Here is a 19,447-nt window from a genome sequence, read left to right as displayed (position 1 = left end):
CAGTTGCATTGTATCAGATGGATAAAACCCAAGCCAGCAGAAACCTCACAAAGGCAGCAATTAAGTTGTAGAATGAACCACAAGGAGCACCTTTGCTTGACGGGTTCTCACACAGATATCATCTCCTCCACATCTGGAAGCATACCCATAAATAAATACATGTGGTGTGTTTGAGGGTGAAGGGCTTTCCCTGCAGCAAGCCCTCTCTGTCAGCTACAGCTTTGATGAAGAGGTGTCTTTCTTGGGTCAAAACTATCCTTTCCCACTAATCATCCTGCAGAACAGTATCATTTAGTAGGCTAATAACAGTAATGTTTCAATCCAAGGCCATGCACACCAAAAGCCTCAACCTCTGTCTGAAGGGAAGAATGACATGTTTAGATGTTCCTTCTCCGCCTGCACAACCCCAAACCTAGAAAGACAAACTAGCAGCAGCCATGTGGAAGAAACAGCACTATGACTACTACACTGAGTCAATTGATGAGACTTGCAGTGTGCTGGGATGTTAAATTGTGTGAGCCCAAATACCTCAGTAATTCCAGGTCTGTAACTGTGAGGCCACAATAACGCACTGCACATTTACTGCATGCCCTAAATTCATTGCGTCCATGCGTTACTCTGGGAGCTACACAAGATGGATGTACCCTTTCACTACAGTTTTGGAGCCTGACAATTCCTACATACTTTAAAGTAAATGTGGATGGCTAAATCCCAGCTTTCAGATAATCTGTTTTCGGTCTGCTGTTCGTCAAAGGTTCATCCATCAAGCACTATGCCAGTAAACACTTTCTAAGATTCCACAGGAGGGGAAGAAGGGACTTAATCTCAAGCTCTGTTTAGGAGAAGCACTGATATCCAACCTCACATCAGCCAGCTTGAGCTGACACTGAAATCCTCGATACTAGCAGGAAAAAACCAGGGACAAGACTCCGTATGCCCTTTACATCTTGTCCTGCTCCAATTAATGAACATCAACAGCATTCCTGGAGGTGAAAATCAAAGTGAAGTTTAGGGTCCAGAAGTTTCGCAGCTATTCCTTTACCTCATAGCATCCACTCAAGAACAGTCACTTGATCTTCTCCTCTCATTCTACTATTGGAAAGGTATTCTCCTCCGTCTAATAAAGTTCTGGAGATCAATCGAGACCCCACTAACTCAGAATCGTGCATGAAAATCATCCTGTGCAACAAATTATTCGCCCATAAAGACAATGTCTTGAGAGAAAGGAAACTAAGAGAAAGAAAACAGCAAGAGAAGCAACATGAACTAAAAGGCTCAAGGGAAGAATTCATTTCCCTACCACTTCATCTTCAGTCCAACACTTCTCAATCAGTTTTGGCACAGGTTTCTTCACCAAGCGCTGCAGGGCTTTTCCAGCATCATAGTTACTTTCATGTAGCTAAAAAATAAAGAAGACAAATAGATCATTCAATGGGATTAGCAGGGATCTGATATTGGAGAAAAGCCACTAAAAGGGGCCACAGGAGATGTTCTATGCCTAATGATTTTTACTGTTGATATATGAAGTGAAATTTAAACCAACTGAAGGGTAATGGGGGTTTTACTAGTAGAAAAAACAGCATTAAACCAAGCCTGCTTTTCCCCTTCCCTTCTCTCCCAGATAATGTTTGAGCCCATAAAGCACTGAAGATTTTTGGTTAACTTTAATGTTTTTTTACATCAGAAATTCCAAGGAAAAGTTAGAAAAGCTCCAACAAAAGAGTTTTCCAAAGGATTTGAATTTTAAGCACTGGATTTTGTTCAGATTAGTAGAAACAACTGGAAAACCTCACATACAAGATTGCAAATCATGGGATATCGTGTTTACCCATCCAGAAAACTCTCTTGCAGAGATCAACACGCTGTTGGAAAAGAAGCATAGAAGAGAAACAAAACCTCTACAGATAGGTACAGGAGTACATAAAAGCAAGTAGGGATGTCTATAAGTTGACCTCACTGTCACAGCCTATGGTGTCTCTTATTTCCCCCCATAAATTGGGTATCTATATGATTAAAAGCTGTCTGAAGCAGGCTGTAGACATTTAAATCAGGGTGAGGCAGAGAAACAACTACACTGAAGAATGCATTCAACAATGAACCCAGGAGAATCTCTGGCTCTTAACTCTTGATAGCAAACATTTAACACGCTGCAGATTTACAGCCTGTCCTATCTTCCAAGTACAGTGGGATCTGAAGGCCCGAAGCACCAGTGAGGAACCTGCCCTACGTCTTCTGAAGATGATCTCCAAGAAAAAGAAACACTGCTGGGATGACAAAACCTGAATTATCTTCCTGTACCCAAAAGGGAGAACAATTTGCATTCAAGCTTCCCCGCATGACAAGAGGCAGTTTTTCTCCACAACATGCTAAGCAAACCAAAGCTTCAAAGCTACAGATTAACACCACAGAACTGAACAGGCTCTCCAAAGTCTCTTTACAACAGGGACAACCAAAACATGGATTATCTCTTGCTTTTCCTTCCCCTGCCTGAGCTGTCTGCATCCCCATCTCTACAAGCTTCCATGCTGCTAGACCTGGGCTTCAGCAGTCACAGAGAACACCTCAATGAGTGTTGCAGAAATGCAGAGGACTGGGTTAGCTGTAAGAGAAGCACATAGCCCACAGTCACACTGCACACCTCTACTGACAGGGATGAGCATGTTATCAGCTGTATGAAAGAAGAAATTAGTACATTCTGCGTTAAGTTACAAACTGCCTCAAATCTATCATCAGTAGGAACAGATACAGAACTGCTGAAGGTGCCTCAAGTTGCTGGGGCATTCAGAATGTTTCTTATACTTGAAAGACTTCTAAAGTAAGTGAAGTACATCTAAAAATGAAAGGTCACTACCAGGCAAAGCCCTCTGATCATTACCTGCAGTGTGTTTGGAGAACAAACAGTAATGTTCCCTTCACCGGCGGCCTGAACGGTTTTTGTTCCTTATCAACAACTAAAATAACAATAGCTTACAGGGTGTTACTGCTCTAAAACAAGTGCTTGGCTAATATAATGGGAACAAGAAAGCAAACTCAGCCAGAGTGATTTCCTATTCATTTTCAGCTTTTTATATGGCACCTACAGGGAAGTTTAAGATACTCTGTGCAGTAATTTAGAACTGTATGTACTAATGCAGGGTAACCATAGGAAACAACGCCTCACCTTCCCAAACCAATCTCCTGCCCACCTACGTTCTTCATTTATCTGATCTCTGTGAGCCACTGCCAAGAGATGCGTGAGCACATCAGAGCCATCAATAGCACCTCACATGGCTCTCCATCAAGGAGATGCATCTCCTGAGACCACTTACAGACACCATGGCTTTCAAACCTGCCTCCAAAGAGCCCTGTGTCCAACAGAACAATGGCTTGTCCATCTGCCTGGTGACTCCAACAGTGCTGGCTCCCATGACTGCACCTCCATGCAAAGGAAACAAGATCTCAGCCCATCTTACATCAGCCACGCTCAAGTGATAAGAGTCAAAAGCCAGGCTCACAGCACCAGTGCTAACACACATCTCAACAGCCTCAAATGGTTTTTTAACCTGCTTTTTCAAGACTCCTCTGGTATGCAGTACCTACTTAAAAAGGCATGAAAATACGATGCTGTCCTTTCTACTGGGTACACATTAATTTCTCCTCCTTGTTTGCACTCCAGCACTGGGATCAGATCCATCGTAAAGAAAAAAACCTGTTTGTTTTGCCAGCTCACCTTACAAATGCTTTCTTTCTGTGCATGCCACTACCTAGAAGTAGGAAATCTGACAGTGTTGAAGAGAATAGTGCTTCTGTTCCTTTTCCCTCTTTCCTCCCTCTCAAAACATGCTGCAATGCCAAAGCCTCTTTGTAATTTGGAGGGCATCTTTCTTTTGCCTCAAGGACAACACGTGTTTTTCCCTGGCAGCCCTATTGCCCAAGCAGTTCAATCTGCAAGAAAACATAAATCAGACATGCCCAGAATGAAGGGACTGGTTACGGGAAACCAGAAGGGTTTCCAGGCCATCAGAACTGCCCGAACCAGCAACACAAAATAAAAGCATCAACTTTGGACCAAATAATGACATTAATAACAATCACAACAGCCATAATGTAAGAGAAGAGTCCTATAACAGAAGATGCAGATGTGAAAACAAGGGACGCGATACAGGCAGGTTTAGAGTCTTCTGAGAAAATGTTACTTTTAGCAAGCAAGAAAAGTAAAACTTGAACATAAAGAAGCTTTTCTCAGTGCCAGGAGGAGGATAATGCAGCAAAAAGGCAAAATGTTTTCTTATAAGTGCCAGAGGTAAATTTACGTGTTTCAATCTGGCTCATTCTCTGCTTATTACTTTTGGTCATGTAATATATATAAAAGGACTTCACTGGCAAGCTCCTCAACCATGTAAATAATAGCTGATGATGACTGCCTATGGTTTCATTAACTTCTGGTCAGACTCCTCGAGGTATTGCTATAAACACTACATTACCATCCTGCCATCTAGAGAATCACCAGTTTTAGCTTTAACTCTGCCATCCAAGTGTTGCAGCACCGTGGCATTATGTATGTACCCTACTGCAGCAAAAGGAGTGCCACAAATGTGCTTTGAGAGAGAAAATCCAGCAACTTCAGCATCACTGGGCAGATTAAAGAAGAAATTCTGCACGTGCACGTGTCCAAACCCCTCCTTTCTATTACAACAGTCATTAAAGGATCACAGGCAAGCCTTATTGCCATAAGGTCTGCACATCACCACAAGGTTTCAAGTTCCTACTACAGCTCCACAGCAGAGCTGCCATTCTCTGGGTGATGCTGCAAATAAATTCTCCTCTTGGCATGGCTCAGCTGTCAGGCACCTCTGTTCTGTAATGAACCCATGAATTACATCTTGCAGCTCTGACATCTCTGGTCTTGCTCATCAAAATATTGTTCTTCAATTGTAATTTATAACTTAATTTACATGTCCCTTTTACTGTGACCTTTTTAGATGGGAATGGCATTGCATCTGGCAGCTTCTGCTTCAGCAAGGCATCCTTTTGCAATTACAGTCATTATGATCTCTGTTGAAAAGCCCATCTGAGTGAGGCTGCATTCACGCTACAATATTAAATAATTGCAGGCCATTAAGAATGCTGTTAGATTCCAGAGTCTCTTTCTAAGGAAAAACATTGCTACTATAGAGTGAGAAAGGAGTGCTGAGCTCCTCTGAAACGTAACCCAGAAAAGCCAATAAAAGCAGAAGGGATTATTGAGATGGAACACGTTTTGGGTGGATGCAGGCATGTCCAGCACTGGAATTCAGCAGTTCCCCAGGCTCTTCCAGTGAACCATCACTGGTCAGAAATCTCATCACTTGTCAGGGAACAGGGATATAAAACCTGACCTGCCCAACACAGAATCCCAGACTGCTTTGGGTTGAAGGGACCTTAAAGCTCATCCAGTTCCAACTCCCTGCCATAGGCAGGAACACCTCCTAGAGCAGGCTGCTCCAAGCCCTGTCCAACATGCAGTAAATGTTACCAGTAGCACAAGAGCATCTGAAGACTCAAATAACACAGAGGAGCCAAAAGATCTTCACTGCTGCCAAGCAAGGGATTTCAGTAGATTGGAAGAAGATGGTGTTTGCTTGGTGCTGCACTGTCAATATTCACGTAACATCTCTACTGAAGCACCAGCTGTTTAAAACTCTGCAGGCTTAAGAACACGGTACTTATTCATGAGGGATTTACTTCTCTCACTGTCCTGACACTGGTCAAGCTACCCAGTAGCTCTCTGTAAAACTGCAGCGTGTTTAATAAGAGCATAGGAAACGAGAGAGAAGGGAAAAGAAAGGAAAATGAAAAGCAGAAAAAGGATTACAGCCATGTGGCTTGAGTAGTGAGGCCTTTTGGTGTAATTACTGTAATCCAAGAACCTAATTTAACACAAAATGGAATTCAGGCCACATCTTTCAGTAGCAAAGTTGCCACATTTCAGTCTGATGCAGATGCTCTTTATAGCTATGGACATCTTGCCCTACTATCAAATGGAATGTGCTTCATTGCAAAGATACCTCATGAGGTGAATCAGTAAAAGCTATTTACAAAGGTAGCTTTCTTTAAAGTGCTCATGCTCCAAAATGGCAAGATTTGATTTTCATCAACCAGGTCTGATACCCAACAACTAGCCCCAAATACCCGTTAGATCCAGGAACTTCCTTCCCAATTCCCACTTCAAGTACAACCTCCTCCCCATCTGCCTCACCACTGAACAATGTGGATCAGAGCTAAAGGATACACCGTTCTCAGACAGCAGAACTACTTTGCTGAGCTCCCTCTGGTGCCCGAGGACACCTCGAACCGATCCAGAACCTGAATTGTCCAACAAAGAGACTGTGCCCACAGAGCTTGTTTTGCTCTCACAGTTAACTGGGAAGTTGTCATTTATAACCGGTTGACACAGCTTGGCCTGCAACAGAATGTGAATCTAAAAGAAGGTGACAGAAGTCAGGAGGCTGCTTCAAGAGAACATAACTACCGGTTCTGGTGGTTTATAACTGATTTGTGCTATCTGGAAGCTTAAAAATGTACAAATCAGTGCCAATGCTTTGCAAAAAAAAACCCAAATAAAAGCAAAATACCCCCAAACAACACCCCCCCCCAGTGCAACTCCAGAATACCCCAAAAAGCAAGTTCCATCTCTTCCCCCCAATTCTAACCTCTTGTAAGCTTCTAAATAAGTCTAATTGCTAGAAAGTGCTCTAAGATGCTAATGATGGTGATTAAGAAGCCAGATGCTTGTGTTACAGCCACTGTGCACACTCTGGTACTGCCAGGCTCTGCCAAACAGCTCAAATTCAGGCACCAAGCACAGAGCAGTAGAGGGAGCCAGATGTGCCAGCTGTGCCATGTGCTCTTGTGGGCCAGTGCAACAGGCATGGCTGGTGCTCTACAAGCATCCAGGACAAGAACTCCCCAAATACCTGCAGAGTTTGTAACAGCATTTTAAAACAAAGCTTTCAAAAGGCTGAGAGAGCTGGGCTGGGTCAGCCTGGACAAGAGAAGGCTCCTGAAGGGGAGACCTGAGAGCAGCTCCAGTGCCTAAAGGGGCTGCAGGAAAGCTGGAGAGGGGCTTGGGACAAGGGCCTGTAGGGACAGGCCAAGGGGAATGGCTTTAACCTGCCAGAGGGGAGACTGAGATGAGCTCTTAGGCAGAAGCTCTTCCCTGTGAGGGTGCTGAGGCGCTGGCCCAGGGTGCCCAGAGAAGCTGTGGCTGCCCCATCCCTGGCAGTGTTCAAGGCCAGGTTGGACACAGGGGCTTGGAGCAACCTGCTCTAGTGGAAGGGGTCCCTGCCCGTGGCAGGGGTTGGAGCTGGATGAGCTTTAAGGTCCCTTCAACCCAAACCTGTCACAAGAGGTTTGTGAAAGTATTCTATGAAAAGCAGGAATATTTTACATATTCCCAAACACATTCCAAGGAACCCTGGCTGTCATTCCCGGCCCTTTTTATCTGCCTGTCCCAACAGCTTCTCCAGGCAGATTTCCTGACTCATCTTGCAAATAAAGCACTGAAGTTTTTCCCCCAAAAGCAAGGATAAGGATGAATGAAAATTCAAAGTGGCAAAACTGTCTTAGGCACTCGAGGTGGCTTCGTCTTCCTGCATGCCCAGGCAGGGAGCGATGGCCCCTGAAGTGCTGCGCTACCTCATTTGAACCACGAGAGTAACTGTTAATTAAGACTCATCCAAAAGGAAAACCAGGAATAATAAGAAATGCTAACATATATTTAAATCACTTTTGATGCTTTCAAACTTGTCTGTAGTTAATGAACAAGAAAATCTGGTCTAAAGGCAAGTTAAAACAGGGACTAATTTGTCTGGGTGACATCTTACTTGGAATAGAATTTCCTTAAACTGGATATATTATGTTTGTCACTATAACGACATGTTCCCATGCAAGAGTGTGTTATGAGAAGTCAGAACAATGCTATTACTAAAGCGAGATTTATACAATATTAGCATATGATAGTTTTGTCTACTCCATGTAGCAGTATGCAAGGTGAACTGATGGTATTTTCTTACCATATGAGGATAAACGGAGTTGCTGGCTCTGATTTCCCCATCAATACCAATCACAACCTCTGAGATCCACTCTCACACACACACTGAGTCTGCACCCTGACGTTCCCAGGGTCTGCTGTTTTATAGAACAGATGCTCACACTGCTGAGTCAGAACAATGGTAAAGGCAGAACACTGAGAAGGAATTATTATCCTGGAGCTTTTCTAAAACTGAGAACAAAGCAGTAATTTAACTCCTTCTTGACCTGGATACTCTGAGAAAAGACCTGCAGAAACTCTGAACAGCAGGCATAGGTCAAGAGCAGCACAGGATAAAAGAGGTCATGAGGCTCTGGCTTTGTATTAGTATGGAGTATAAAAAGGATCTTAAATCAGATCTGAAGCTAAATCAGAGCTCTGGAGGACAGAGGCAAGGAAACAGGAGGAAGGGAAGGGCAGAAACTACACTAAGATTTACCCTGCTCTTACACCACACAGTACTTGCCAGCAGTGGCAGCTCACTTTATGGCCAGTATTCACCACATCACTGTTGTACTATTCAGCTTTTCTTTTGATAGTTCTAATCTGCAGGACTTGGCAGCTCCGATCCTTGTAACAGGCCCTCATCACAGTGAGACATCTTAAAATCAATTCAGAAGAAACTTACCCCCAAATAGAACACTGGAACCACAATTGGCCATTTCTTACAAATACTTGCCCATTCTTTTCTTCCTTCTACAGAAAAGAACAAGCCACTGTGTCAGATGCTTGTGCTGTGCAAAATCAGGTAGCTGGTTAAACCAGCAGGAACAGGAATGAATCCTGAGGTTTTCCCACTCGTTTCCAAATTTCACTTAGCTTGGAATAGACAAAAACAACCCCACAAGTGGCTGATTACATCCTGGCTCTCCTGCATGTTTTTCTCGCTAAGGATCTGCACAGGTATCTTGTAAATACAGTGTTTTGAGGGGCTTTTGCTGGTATTCTGAGTATTACAAAGTGATGCCTATTCACGCTCAAAACCCAAAAGCACTAAAAGAGCAAAGTGCATTACTACTGAGTATTAATTAGAAAACTCTCACATCAAGCATGCTGATGCTCAGAATGCAATGGGGTTGTCCACAGTGACCCAAAACAAGGTTTGGGAGTACCTCAAATTAGCATTTCCATTTCCCTTTTCACTTCTAAGGAGGAGTTCTGCCTCGAAGCAACGTGGTTCTGCAGATCACAAGACAGGAGGAACTGGGTAGCTATAGGAATATTGAAGGGTTCCCATCATCTACCATTTCACTAATAAAAATGGCTTCATGGATTATTGGTCAATAATAAAACTGGTAAAATAAAGATGTACTCAATATGCATGGTTTTGTCTTTAAAATAGACTAATGCATCAAATAACCTTTGTGAATATTTAAAGCACAGACCCCAGCTAGTTATAGAAAGTCAACCCAATTCAGGTACCTGTGCTATGGTCCTGTAACAGAAAAGACCCTCTCTACCTTAAAGTATCATGGTGAAAGACTTTCAGGAACTATTATATACTCCTCCATCCTCTCTGTGTGAGAGCCAGCACTCATCAGGTGGGAGATGAACTCCCTTCCTAAGGGTTAGAATGACAAATGTGGCATCAAATCCCAACAGCCAAAAATCTACCTGGCCCATTAGCAAATAATCATTTCACCGAGCTGATGTATAAGTTGCATTGTGCTCTCCAATGACCTTCATTTCTATCTGGTATAATTAACAATCAGTCATGCTGAGGGCTACAGCATCTGTTACTACATAAATAAAACACTGGCAAAGGAGCTTGTCAGGAGTGATTTAGATGAAGTCTTGCTCTGAAGTTTATTGGATTTCCATACTAAGAAATCATACCATAACACATTCTTTACATTGCTCTTCTGGGTTGTGTATGATAATTTCTACCCAAAACCACAACTAAGTGCAGGGTGAGAGTCTCACAGCTCAGCAGATGAATCTCACGGCTTAGGTAGATGGTGAACTAAAAGATAGGAAGGGTCCCACTCAGTCAGGAGAACAGATTAAACTGGTTTAAGTTACTCAAAAAGTAGACTCTTGGAAATAAAATTCCTTCAAATATCCCTCCTGACAGAACTGTTGTTTGTAAGAAAACACTTTTCTAGCAAATTCAAAGTGGACAAGGAAAGCATCCCCACTACCTTCTAAAACTGCTCTGAACAGTGTTAGTACTCAGAGGAGAGTTTTGCAGCATGAATAAATCAACCACCACAGCAGCCTGTGGGGCTTTCAAGAGTCATTAAGGTCGAACTTTGCAGACTGTAGTTTCTTGGAAGTACAACGGCCCATATTCAGACTGAGTAGTGAATGGGAACTAGGCTGTGTCAACACCAGGTTGAAATGGAGGCTGGAGAAGAACAGAGGACTTGCACCACGATGCCTACAGAAGAGAAACTTGGGCAACGCTGAAGTTCATGAGATGATTACACCACAACCACAGGGTGACTCTTACTGCTATACATTACAATGTCATACTGAGGGGAAAGGGAAGTCAGGACAGCAGCAGTCAAAGTTATTACACATCCACAAACAAGAGTTAAGAGGATAAGAGTTTGTAGAGTGCGTTTGCATCAAAAGTGTGAAACCCTCCCCCGTTCAGGAGATAAATCAGCAGTGACCTGAAATAGATGTGCACTAGAAATACAAAGAGAAAAGAACCATAAGAACAGAAACAAAATCATTTGGAACTAATCTAAGTCTCAGAAGACAGACGTCCACAAGTGCAACTGCAGGCTCCTTGGAATCCCAAGTGATTAAAGGATGTATTAGATCGTGAAGCAGTGAAGTTAAATGGATTTTCTGCATTAGACTTTTATTATGAATGACAAAGGGAAAAAAATTCCAATTCCAAAAGCTCTTTGATGATCACTGGCCTTAACAGAGATTTGAGGCTCTAAGAAAGCTGTCAGAGGACAACTTAGAATGCTCTAGAGTGGTGAGCCACCAGAATCACACAGCATCCATCCCCAGAGAAAGGAAGGAATAGTGTCAAACAGGATGTGCAATAGAGAGTTAACTGCAATTCTTGCCAAGCACTAAGTCTTTAACACACTGGCTGTCTTTAGGGAAGGAACCAAGGGACTAAGATTTACACATTCACCTCCAGAAGCAACGAAGACACACTTCAGCTTAGTCACTACCACCACAATTCTCCCAAAGCTGCAGACAGGGTTTTGGGGAAGCAAACAACTGTAGATTTCCTTATGTCACCAAAAATTATGGAATGACAGACACGGTTTTTCAGCTTAACCTTACAAAACCATTTCATGTACGATGATTACTGATGACAGTGGCCCTCACCCTCCCCCATACAGTTAGTTGTTGTGGCTGCACTGAAATTGTGTAGGCATCTCAACATACACTTACAACTACATAACTGCTCAGTAACGCTTTATTTACACACACTGTGTTTATGCAAGAGAACATTTGGATACATGCATCCAAATATAAACAACAAGTAAGACTGGATCATGAGTGGGACAAACTGCAGACAGTCACTGCCACATACATGGCACTACAAAGCGGATGGCATTATGAATCTTCCTTCTGGGAAATAACTATTGTTTTCCTAGAGCTAGAAGCTAAGCTGGACTGAATGAAAAGTCAATGAGTAACTACTCCAGCTAGTGTACTTGACCTGAGCAGCTTCCTATACAGAACATTCACTACCTCTCATCATAAAGGTACCACCCACAAGTTTATTCCTGAAGTTCTGTAGGTGACTTATGAAAACAATTTGGCATTTGAACGGAAGTTACAATATCCTAATACACATCACACACATATTGTGATCCCAAAATCTATTTCATCTGCTAAATATTTTAAGCACTACATGCTTCAAGTAGTCCAGAAATAAACGGAAAGCCTGTTCTTCCATGCAGCCATTCTATATACTTACTGTGTTGAGTGCGTTAAGTGTAGTGTCATCACGGGAGGCTGCAACACAACCATCTTCTGTGGATCCTCCATCACACATGCCTGCAAAAGCTGCCATGCTCCTTTATGGTTTGAGGGGAAAAAAGTTTAAAGTCTTCAGCCACTGTTTGATGCACACATCATGCAATACACAAATAGTAGACATACACCTTAAACCACCTATTTCAGGGCCTTACAATAATGTGGAAACAAGTAAAAGAAGGCACCACGAACAGTTCTTATGCAAAGCTGAGTCAGCCCAGCACATGGAAAAACTAATTCAAAAGTAAAATCCAATCTAAGCGCATTTCATCCAATAAAAACTGGCACTGCAGCAGTACCAAAGCCTGATCAGGATTATGGAAGACCAAACCTCCATACATGAGGCCAGTCTCACCAGAGACAGCAACCTTTTTGTTGTAGTATTAGTTTCATGATGTTAGAAAACTGCAGATTCCCCCCATCTCTGTATTTGTACAAACTACAAGTACTTTACTCACACTCTGAATTATGATGAGGCCCACCAGTGCCATTAATCTACCAGGTAAAGAGAACAGAGAGGAATGACTGTTGCCACTGCACATACACAGTGGTCCACGTTTCCATTACAGCATTCTAAGGACACGGTAGTATCTTGGCTGGAATTACCTTGCTGCCCTAAGGTACATAAGTAAGTCGCAGTCATTGACTCCTGGCATCCACACAAGTTCTTCATGCTGTGTCACTGTGTCACCATCTGGGGAAGGAAATGGCTGCAGATCAGGAAGCTTAGCCTGGAAGAAGAATAATGAGGGTTCATACAGACATTAGTTGTGAAAAGTGTTAGGAGGATGCACAGTGTTATCAATAGCAAAGTATGCAAAGTCTCTGGAATATTATGATCTCATAGAAGGAAGATACTCAGACAACAGGAAGCAGAGCCATTTGACCAAAGTTTCAGAAGTCTGATGGGTCACCTCTTCACTTTATCCAGTATTCCTTGTTTTAGCAGGGCAGTTCATTTTCTGACAATCATGCCGGGTTAACACCGCCTAGCAGCCCACCACCACCAGTGAAACCCTTCTGCATACAGACCAAGCGCAAGTGTGCCTGCAGAAATGCTACAGTTTGAATGTAAACCATTTTGCACTGCATAGGTAGTCCTCTACTGCACAGAAATCCAACAATTCACCCTCAAAGAGACAGTTGTCATTTGTCAAAAAAGATGCTGCTACAACTCCTGCTTCCCAAGCTGAAACATACTCCTGTAACATCCTAATATGAAAGAAGGCAAGAATGTGGCTACCATCTGTGTACCCTTTTAAATCAGTTTAAAACCCTACACATTTGACACCAAGTTTAAAATTAACTCCTCAGCAAATCATTAAAACTCTAAAGAGAAACAAAGATATCTCTTGCAAGTGAGATAGCTCAGTGAAATGAACTCTGCCACTAAGTATTCCACTGTATCCACAGACCCAATTAGCATCTTTAGTCATCTCCTGCTAGGGTATGAGATAGCTGAGAGCCTCTTCAGAAACAGCTTTTAAGCCCTGTAATTACCTCCTATACTTACAACGCTAAACATATTTGAGAGGCAACATTTACACATAACCGGTAATTACAAGTCACAGGTTCAGATGTCTTTCATGTTCTGCTCTTTAATCTGTACTTTATTTTACTCCTTGCCTGGGAAAATGGGGATGCCATTGAACTTCTCTTCTGGAGAAGGATAAGCAAGCATTATAGCAGGATGAGACTTCTATGAGCTATGCATCCTAGTGACTGGGCTGCTTTCAGAGATGAATGTTCACCCTTGTGTACCCAAGGAACATGCTAAATTACTACAGTTACTCCCAAGAACAACTTCCTCTCAACACCTCTGGTCATTAATTTGTTAGCCAAGTCTTCATAGGAGAACATTTAGTAGAGATCCAATCTCCTCCTCCAGTGCATGTGAATTTTAACAACTGCAATTCTATATCTTTACCTTCACTTGTGTCCCTATTTGCTAGTATGATACAAGCAGTAGCTGGAGGTATCTGTGTACTAAGCATTAAGGCAACCCCAACAGACCTTTAGCATTTGTAACACACAACTTAAGGAAAATGAAGGCAATAGGTACTCATGAGAAACCACTGCTGGGATCTCAGGGTTGTTTCCGGTTCCTGGTACAGATACCTTATTACCACTAAGGTGGGTGGAGGAAAACTGATCTAGTCCCTGAATCAGACCACACAATGGAAAGCAGCAATATCATCTTCAATCTGACTTGCAATCGCCGCCTACAATCACCATGCACATATCTTAAGATTACACCCTACACTAATGAATATATCCTTTCAGCAATGGCGTTTGTCTGAAACAGAGATGCTCAGCAAACGAGTGGAAGAACAATGGAAGCTAAAAATATTAAGGAAGCAAAAGTTAACAGTATTCTACATCCGTGGACCTTCTTCCTACTTTTTCTTTCCACCCATAAATGCACCTGGTAATTACATCCTACAGCACAGATGACTAATCCCTGCCAAAATATTAGATGACAATTTGAGATGAAAGTTGTTCTGAAGGTATCATTTACAGTACTCTTATTATGACCAGTGAAAAGAATACTACCGGCTTAATTGCCAAGGACTTTCTTTTCCTCTAAATGCAAAACATCCTTAAGAATGTTACGTAGGTTTCATAAACATCTGCTTACAGTAGTTATTAAATGAGATTTTATGAGTCTGAATGAACATTCACCACTGGGATGCAAAAGCCAGCACTTGGTCAGGACAGAGGCCATTCCACGGGTACAAGAGAGCACTGAGCTCCTAGTGGTGGATCTGGCCTTATGAACCAGAGTTGCACGTTATGCTCTTTCAGAACTGATTATTTTCAGTGCCATGAAGGATTTCCCTCAAATTAGAACTAACATACCAGGAACAACCCAACTTCTAGAGTCTTAACCTTATTCTGCTTCCCTGTACTTGAACACATTCGCATACTTTCTCCATTTCTATTTTAACAATCCAAATGACTTAAGGCACTGGTCTTTAAGAAGTTACTGTTCTTATTGGTTCTCACAGTCAAATGAACAATACAATCGAGGTCTTCCCATCTTGGAAATCAAACCTCATCCTCTCTACAGCACTGAAAAGAAGGCCTGCACGAAAAGCTCCCTGGCAAATACAAATAAGATACTATAACTACAACATGACTTCTGTAGACTATAGACAAAAGAGTTACTTCAATAACCAGCCAGGATTACCATGCCTCCTAGTTAAAGAGAATTTAAACTGCTTTGTATGAAAGTTATGCAGGGAAGAAGGTGAGGACCAACCAACCTGTCTCAAACAGCAGGGAGAGAGCACGTTGGTGATGGTGGCACATGGCCACACAGGAGAGGCTCTTTAGGAAGAGCTCTATCTCTAACAGCTGGCCCAAACTGCTGCAATCTCAATACTAATTTCCCTTCTCAGACAACTGTTGAATCCCTCCATATACAATGGCCCCCCTGATGTTTCTGCTGCAGTACCACAGTTGGCCACATAATTTACTATAACACTAAGAGAACATGTGCAGACTGCAAGTGTAAATACAAGTCAGTATGGAAATGCAAAGCCACAGACATGACACCAGGCAGAGCATATTCAGAGCCAAAAGGGAGAGCAAGGTTACACTGAATCCTGCATTAATGACAGCTATATCAACAGACATGCTTAAAAGCACTGTGCCCTGTGTTAGAAGACGGCTACAGATCTAAATACATACTTATAACTCAACAGGAAACAAACCTTTCTCAGGTTTAAAGTTCCTCCATCCTTCTAATCTTGTTATGTTGGAAAAACCCTGACTTCTAATAGAAGTTCAAGTTCTTTAAATACACAGATTGATGAAAAGGACTGCAACATACCATAAACATGACAGTTTGACTACACAAATTCAATTCTACTTTCAGCATAACTGGGAAACACCACTGAATTAATTCCAGAGGTTCTTAAAAGCACTGCTTGGTAAAAGCCACCTGAGAGATTATTTTGGTTTTAACTCCAGAATGTGCCAAATAATAGCTGAGATTTTTGCCTCCTTTCCACCAGGTACTTGTATTCCTTCAATCTTACTCCAGAATTAACAACACTGCTGCTAGTAAAAATCATTAACATATCAACACTTGGCATAGTAAAATCTCATTAAGTGAGCTAAGGAATTCTAAGAACTCATGCTGAATTGAAACAACTCCTTGTATTTGAATGCATGCAGTTTAAGTGTCATCTGAACTGATCAAGTGGCAAAAACATGCTCTCTGCGTATCTGAACACAAACAAAATCCCTTACCTGATGGCTGGGTCCAACTCTGATTTCACCTTGGGTACTGTTTAGCCTCCTATTACATAAAGAAAAAAAACAGTAATGAGAATGAATCCTACTACAGGTTAATGCACGGGAAATACCATGTTCCTCATGAGCATCTTTGGGGTCAGTTTCATATTGAAAGAGAAAATATCTTAAATAAAAACATTTGGAGTATTATCTTTGAAGAACAGAGCTTTGCATTATGAGGACTGGCAAAACTAATTAGAATCATAGAACAGTTAGTGTTGGAAAGGACCCTAAGATCATCCAGTTCCAACCCCTGCCATCAGCAGGGACACCTCATCCTAGACCATGCTGCCAAGGCCCTGTCCAACCTGGTCTTGAACTCTGCCAGGGATGGAGCATTTACCACTTCTTGGGCAACCTGTGCGAGCACCTAAGCATCCTCACAGCAAAGAACTTCTTCCTTACATCTAACTTGAACTTCCTGTTTCAGTTTAAACCCATTCCCCCTTGTCCTATCGCTACAGTCCCTGATGAAGAGATGAAAACTGACCTTCCAAGACTCCTGTAAAATAGCATTAAAGACCACAACCAAATCCAAAGAAATTCAATACAATTAAGATGAATGTTCTTCCTTTCCTATAAATTGCTCCTTTTTAAACAGACATCTTTTATTGATATTCTGCATATTACATTAAAAGAATGACAAAACTCAGAGCTGTTAAAAGACAAACTTCTGATTTTAGCACTTGAATAACTGCAAGACATTTAAAGCGAGTCTCAACACTAACCTAACAGATCACCATCTTTAATCTGGAAACAGGCTGGAATTCATCTGGCAATTTGCTGTTACAGGAATAATGATGACATTTTACAAGTAAGCTGCAGCCCTGCAGGGTTTCTGCTTCATCCTGCTGTGCTCACAGCAATGGCTGAGAAAGAGCTCCTTTAAACTTTCAAAATTGAGATTACAGCTATAAACTGCTTGCCCTGAGCAAAACTAATGATGGAGAGCCCAAGCCATTAACCACCAGTTAAAGTCATACATGTTACTGGAGAGGTTTTTGGGTATTTGCATATCTTTATGAGCATTTGACAGGTACGGTACATACGTGCATTAAGTCAAACTTCACCTTACTGACTACTCTGTTATTCATTGGTGCACAGTGGTTAAACCACAGCAGTGAATCCGAATGGGCCCTGTGCAAGGCAAGAGGACAGGAGAACCTGTCAGACAGGAATCCTCACAGGTTTTGTAATCCTCAGCCTCTCGTTGCCGGTGCAATGCTGCCTTCCCTCTAAAACACGTGCCAAAAGCCTCCTGAACATGTCAGAATGTTTTTCTCCTGTGCATAGCTCTGCAAGACAGGATCTGACACCGTCCTCTTGTTCTCAGGTTATGCAAAGAAATGACTGAAGTGGAAAATCAATGTTACATTTACACGATATACATTAAATACTAGGGTGCATTTTCTCAGCTACGAGGTGGCAGGATTTTCCCTGTGAGGAATGAAGGGGAAGTGGATAACAGAACATGCTGATGCTCTTCCTTTATTCCCACAATTCATTTTAAAGCCATGCACATCTCTACCAGCCAGTGCAAGCCAAACATCAAACATGTCTATGCAGTACCTGCCAGCTCCAACACTTCACCAGCTAAAGGCTGCCCAAGTAGGTTTGGTTACGAAACAGAAAACTAAGCTGTTTTCCAATAGGAAAACTACAGCACTCCCAACATCCCCTCAACTCGCAGTTTCTCCGGTTGCATCACACTGAATATGATAAAGGATTTAAGAATCAAGGGTGATTACAGGATGGTGAAGCATCAGTAAACAAAAAGAAAAGCAAAGTTCTGGATGCGAGTCTGGCTCCTAACAGCTCCTGTGGAGTTAGGTGGGAAGAATGAAATGAGAATGAACTGGCGAGAGAGATATTTGTGTGCTTTTCATTGCTTTTCACCATTTCCTGAGCATATTCACATCCTAAAGGTGCTCCCCCCTCCAGAAGGTGAGGCTGGGCTGAATGAGGCTGCTCAGCAGCTTGCTCAGGCTGCACTACACCCCACTTGTGGCTTTCAGAAGGGCACCGAGCTGATGGCTCTGCAAGGGCACCCAACCTGTTAAATCGTTTTGACTGTTTCCCCATCCCCAGGAACGGGTTTGCAAATGGAAAAGGAATTCTTGCTATGGAAACTAAACCGTGCTGCAGGTTTTTAAGCTAAATTATATTGGTGGAGAGCAATTACAATAATAATGGCACGACACTCTGTGTTTATTCTATGGGAAAGAAATAAGAAAGAGGCCCCAACACCGTATATGAAATCCAACACAAAAGGAACGGATGTAACAAAGCAGTATCCATAGCAACAACAACTTAATATTTCAGTCCTCTTCAGCTGCAGTGGATTAAATATAATGACAAGATGTTCCCTTTGAAAAGTAACCTGTTACCATGGCAACGTTGTATTCTGCAAAGTAAACAGGGGCTGGTCAGAAAGGAGATGGAAGCTGGCGGTGGAATATCAAAAAGGCAAGAAGCTGCTGTAGCAGCGCGGGGCAGGACAAGCACACACTAATCCGAGAGGGGCTGGCTCCAAAGAGCTCCCAGAGAAGAGAGAGGATGTTCAGTTCAATCAAGCTTTGTCCTTTCCATTCAAAAGCAACAGGGGAGGTTGGAGGTTCAAGGCCAAAAGTAGCAGCACTGAGAGGGAGCAGTTCAGAGGTGAGGATGAGAAAGGAATAGGAGAGAGCACAGGGTGGTGCAGAGCTTTAATTCATCAGCCTGAGAAAGAAGGGAAGAGAGGAAGGCAGGCTGGCAACAGCTCTGCATGATTTCTAATACAGAAGCAAGATCAACCCTCCCTGTTTGTAAAACAGAACGGTTTGGGCTGGAAGAGACCTTAAAGCTCACCCAGTTCCAAATCACTGCCATGAGCAGGGACACCTTCCACTGGACCAGGTTGTTCCAAGCCCCGTCCAACCTGGCCTTGAACACTGCCAAGGGATAATTCTCTTCAGAGCTTTCCAAAAAGGGTTGTCAAAACCAACACGATAAAACCCACTGCATATCACCAACCCAAACCTGAGAGTGCAAAGGAAGTCACACCAATCAAACCAGAAGCACCAGCAGTGTGAGGAGCATTCAGTATCCTGGAATACAGCCTGTAGGAAGGGATGGGGCTCCCTGAAGTTGAGACCAGAA

General features: G+C 42.6%; 1 protein-coding gene across 1 annotated transcript in view; it reads right to left on the bottom strand.

Annotated features, from left to right (window-relative positions):
- The window catches only part of RERE (arginine-glutamic acid dipeptide repeats), a gene marked incomplete at its 5' end in the record, with an annotated part of 151,609 nt that overhangs the window by 69,025 nt on the left and 63,137 nt on the right, over positions 1–19,447 (bottom strand). Inside the window, 4 exons of the mRNA XM_080631358.1 lie at positions 1,301–1,399; positions 11,949–12,048; positions 12,614–12,738; positions 16,265–16,313. Coding sequence (XP_080487484.1) covers positions 1,301–1,399; positions 11,949–12,048; positions 12,614–12,738; positions 16,265–16,313 — 373 coding nt within the window. The remainder of the gene's footprint in view (positions 1–1,300; positions 1,400–11,948; positions 12,049–12,613; positions 12,739–16,264; positions 16,314–19,447) is intronic.

The sequence above is a fragment of the Psittacula echo genome, assembly GCF_963264785.1.
Source record: "Psittacula echo genome assembly, chromosome: 17".
In the NCBI taxonomy this organism is placed as follows: domain Eukaryota; kingdom Metazoa; phylum Chordata; class Aves; order Psittaciformes; family Psittacidae; genus Psittacula; species Psittacula echo.
The sequence above is the reverse complement of the archived record's forward strand: the minus strand, read 5'-3'. Positions and strand labels throughout refer to the sequence as shown.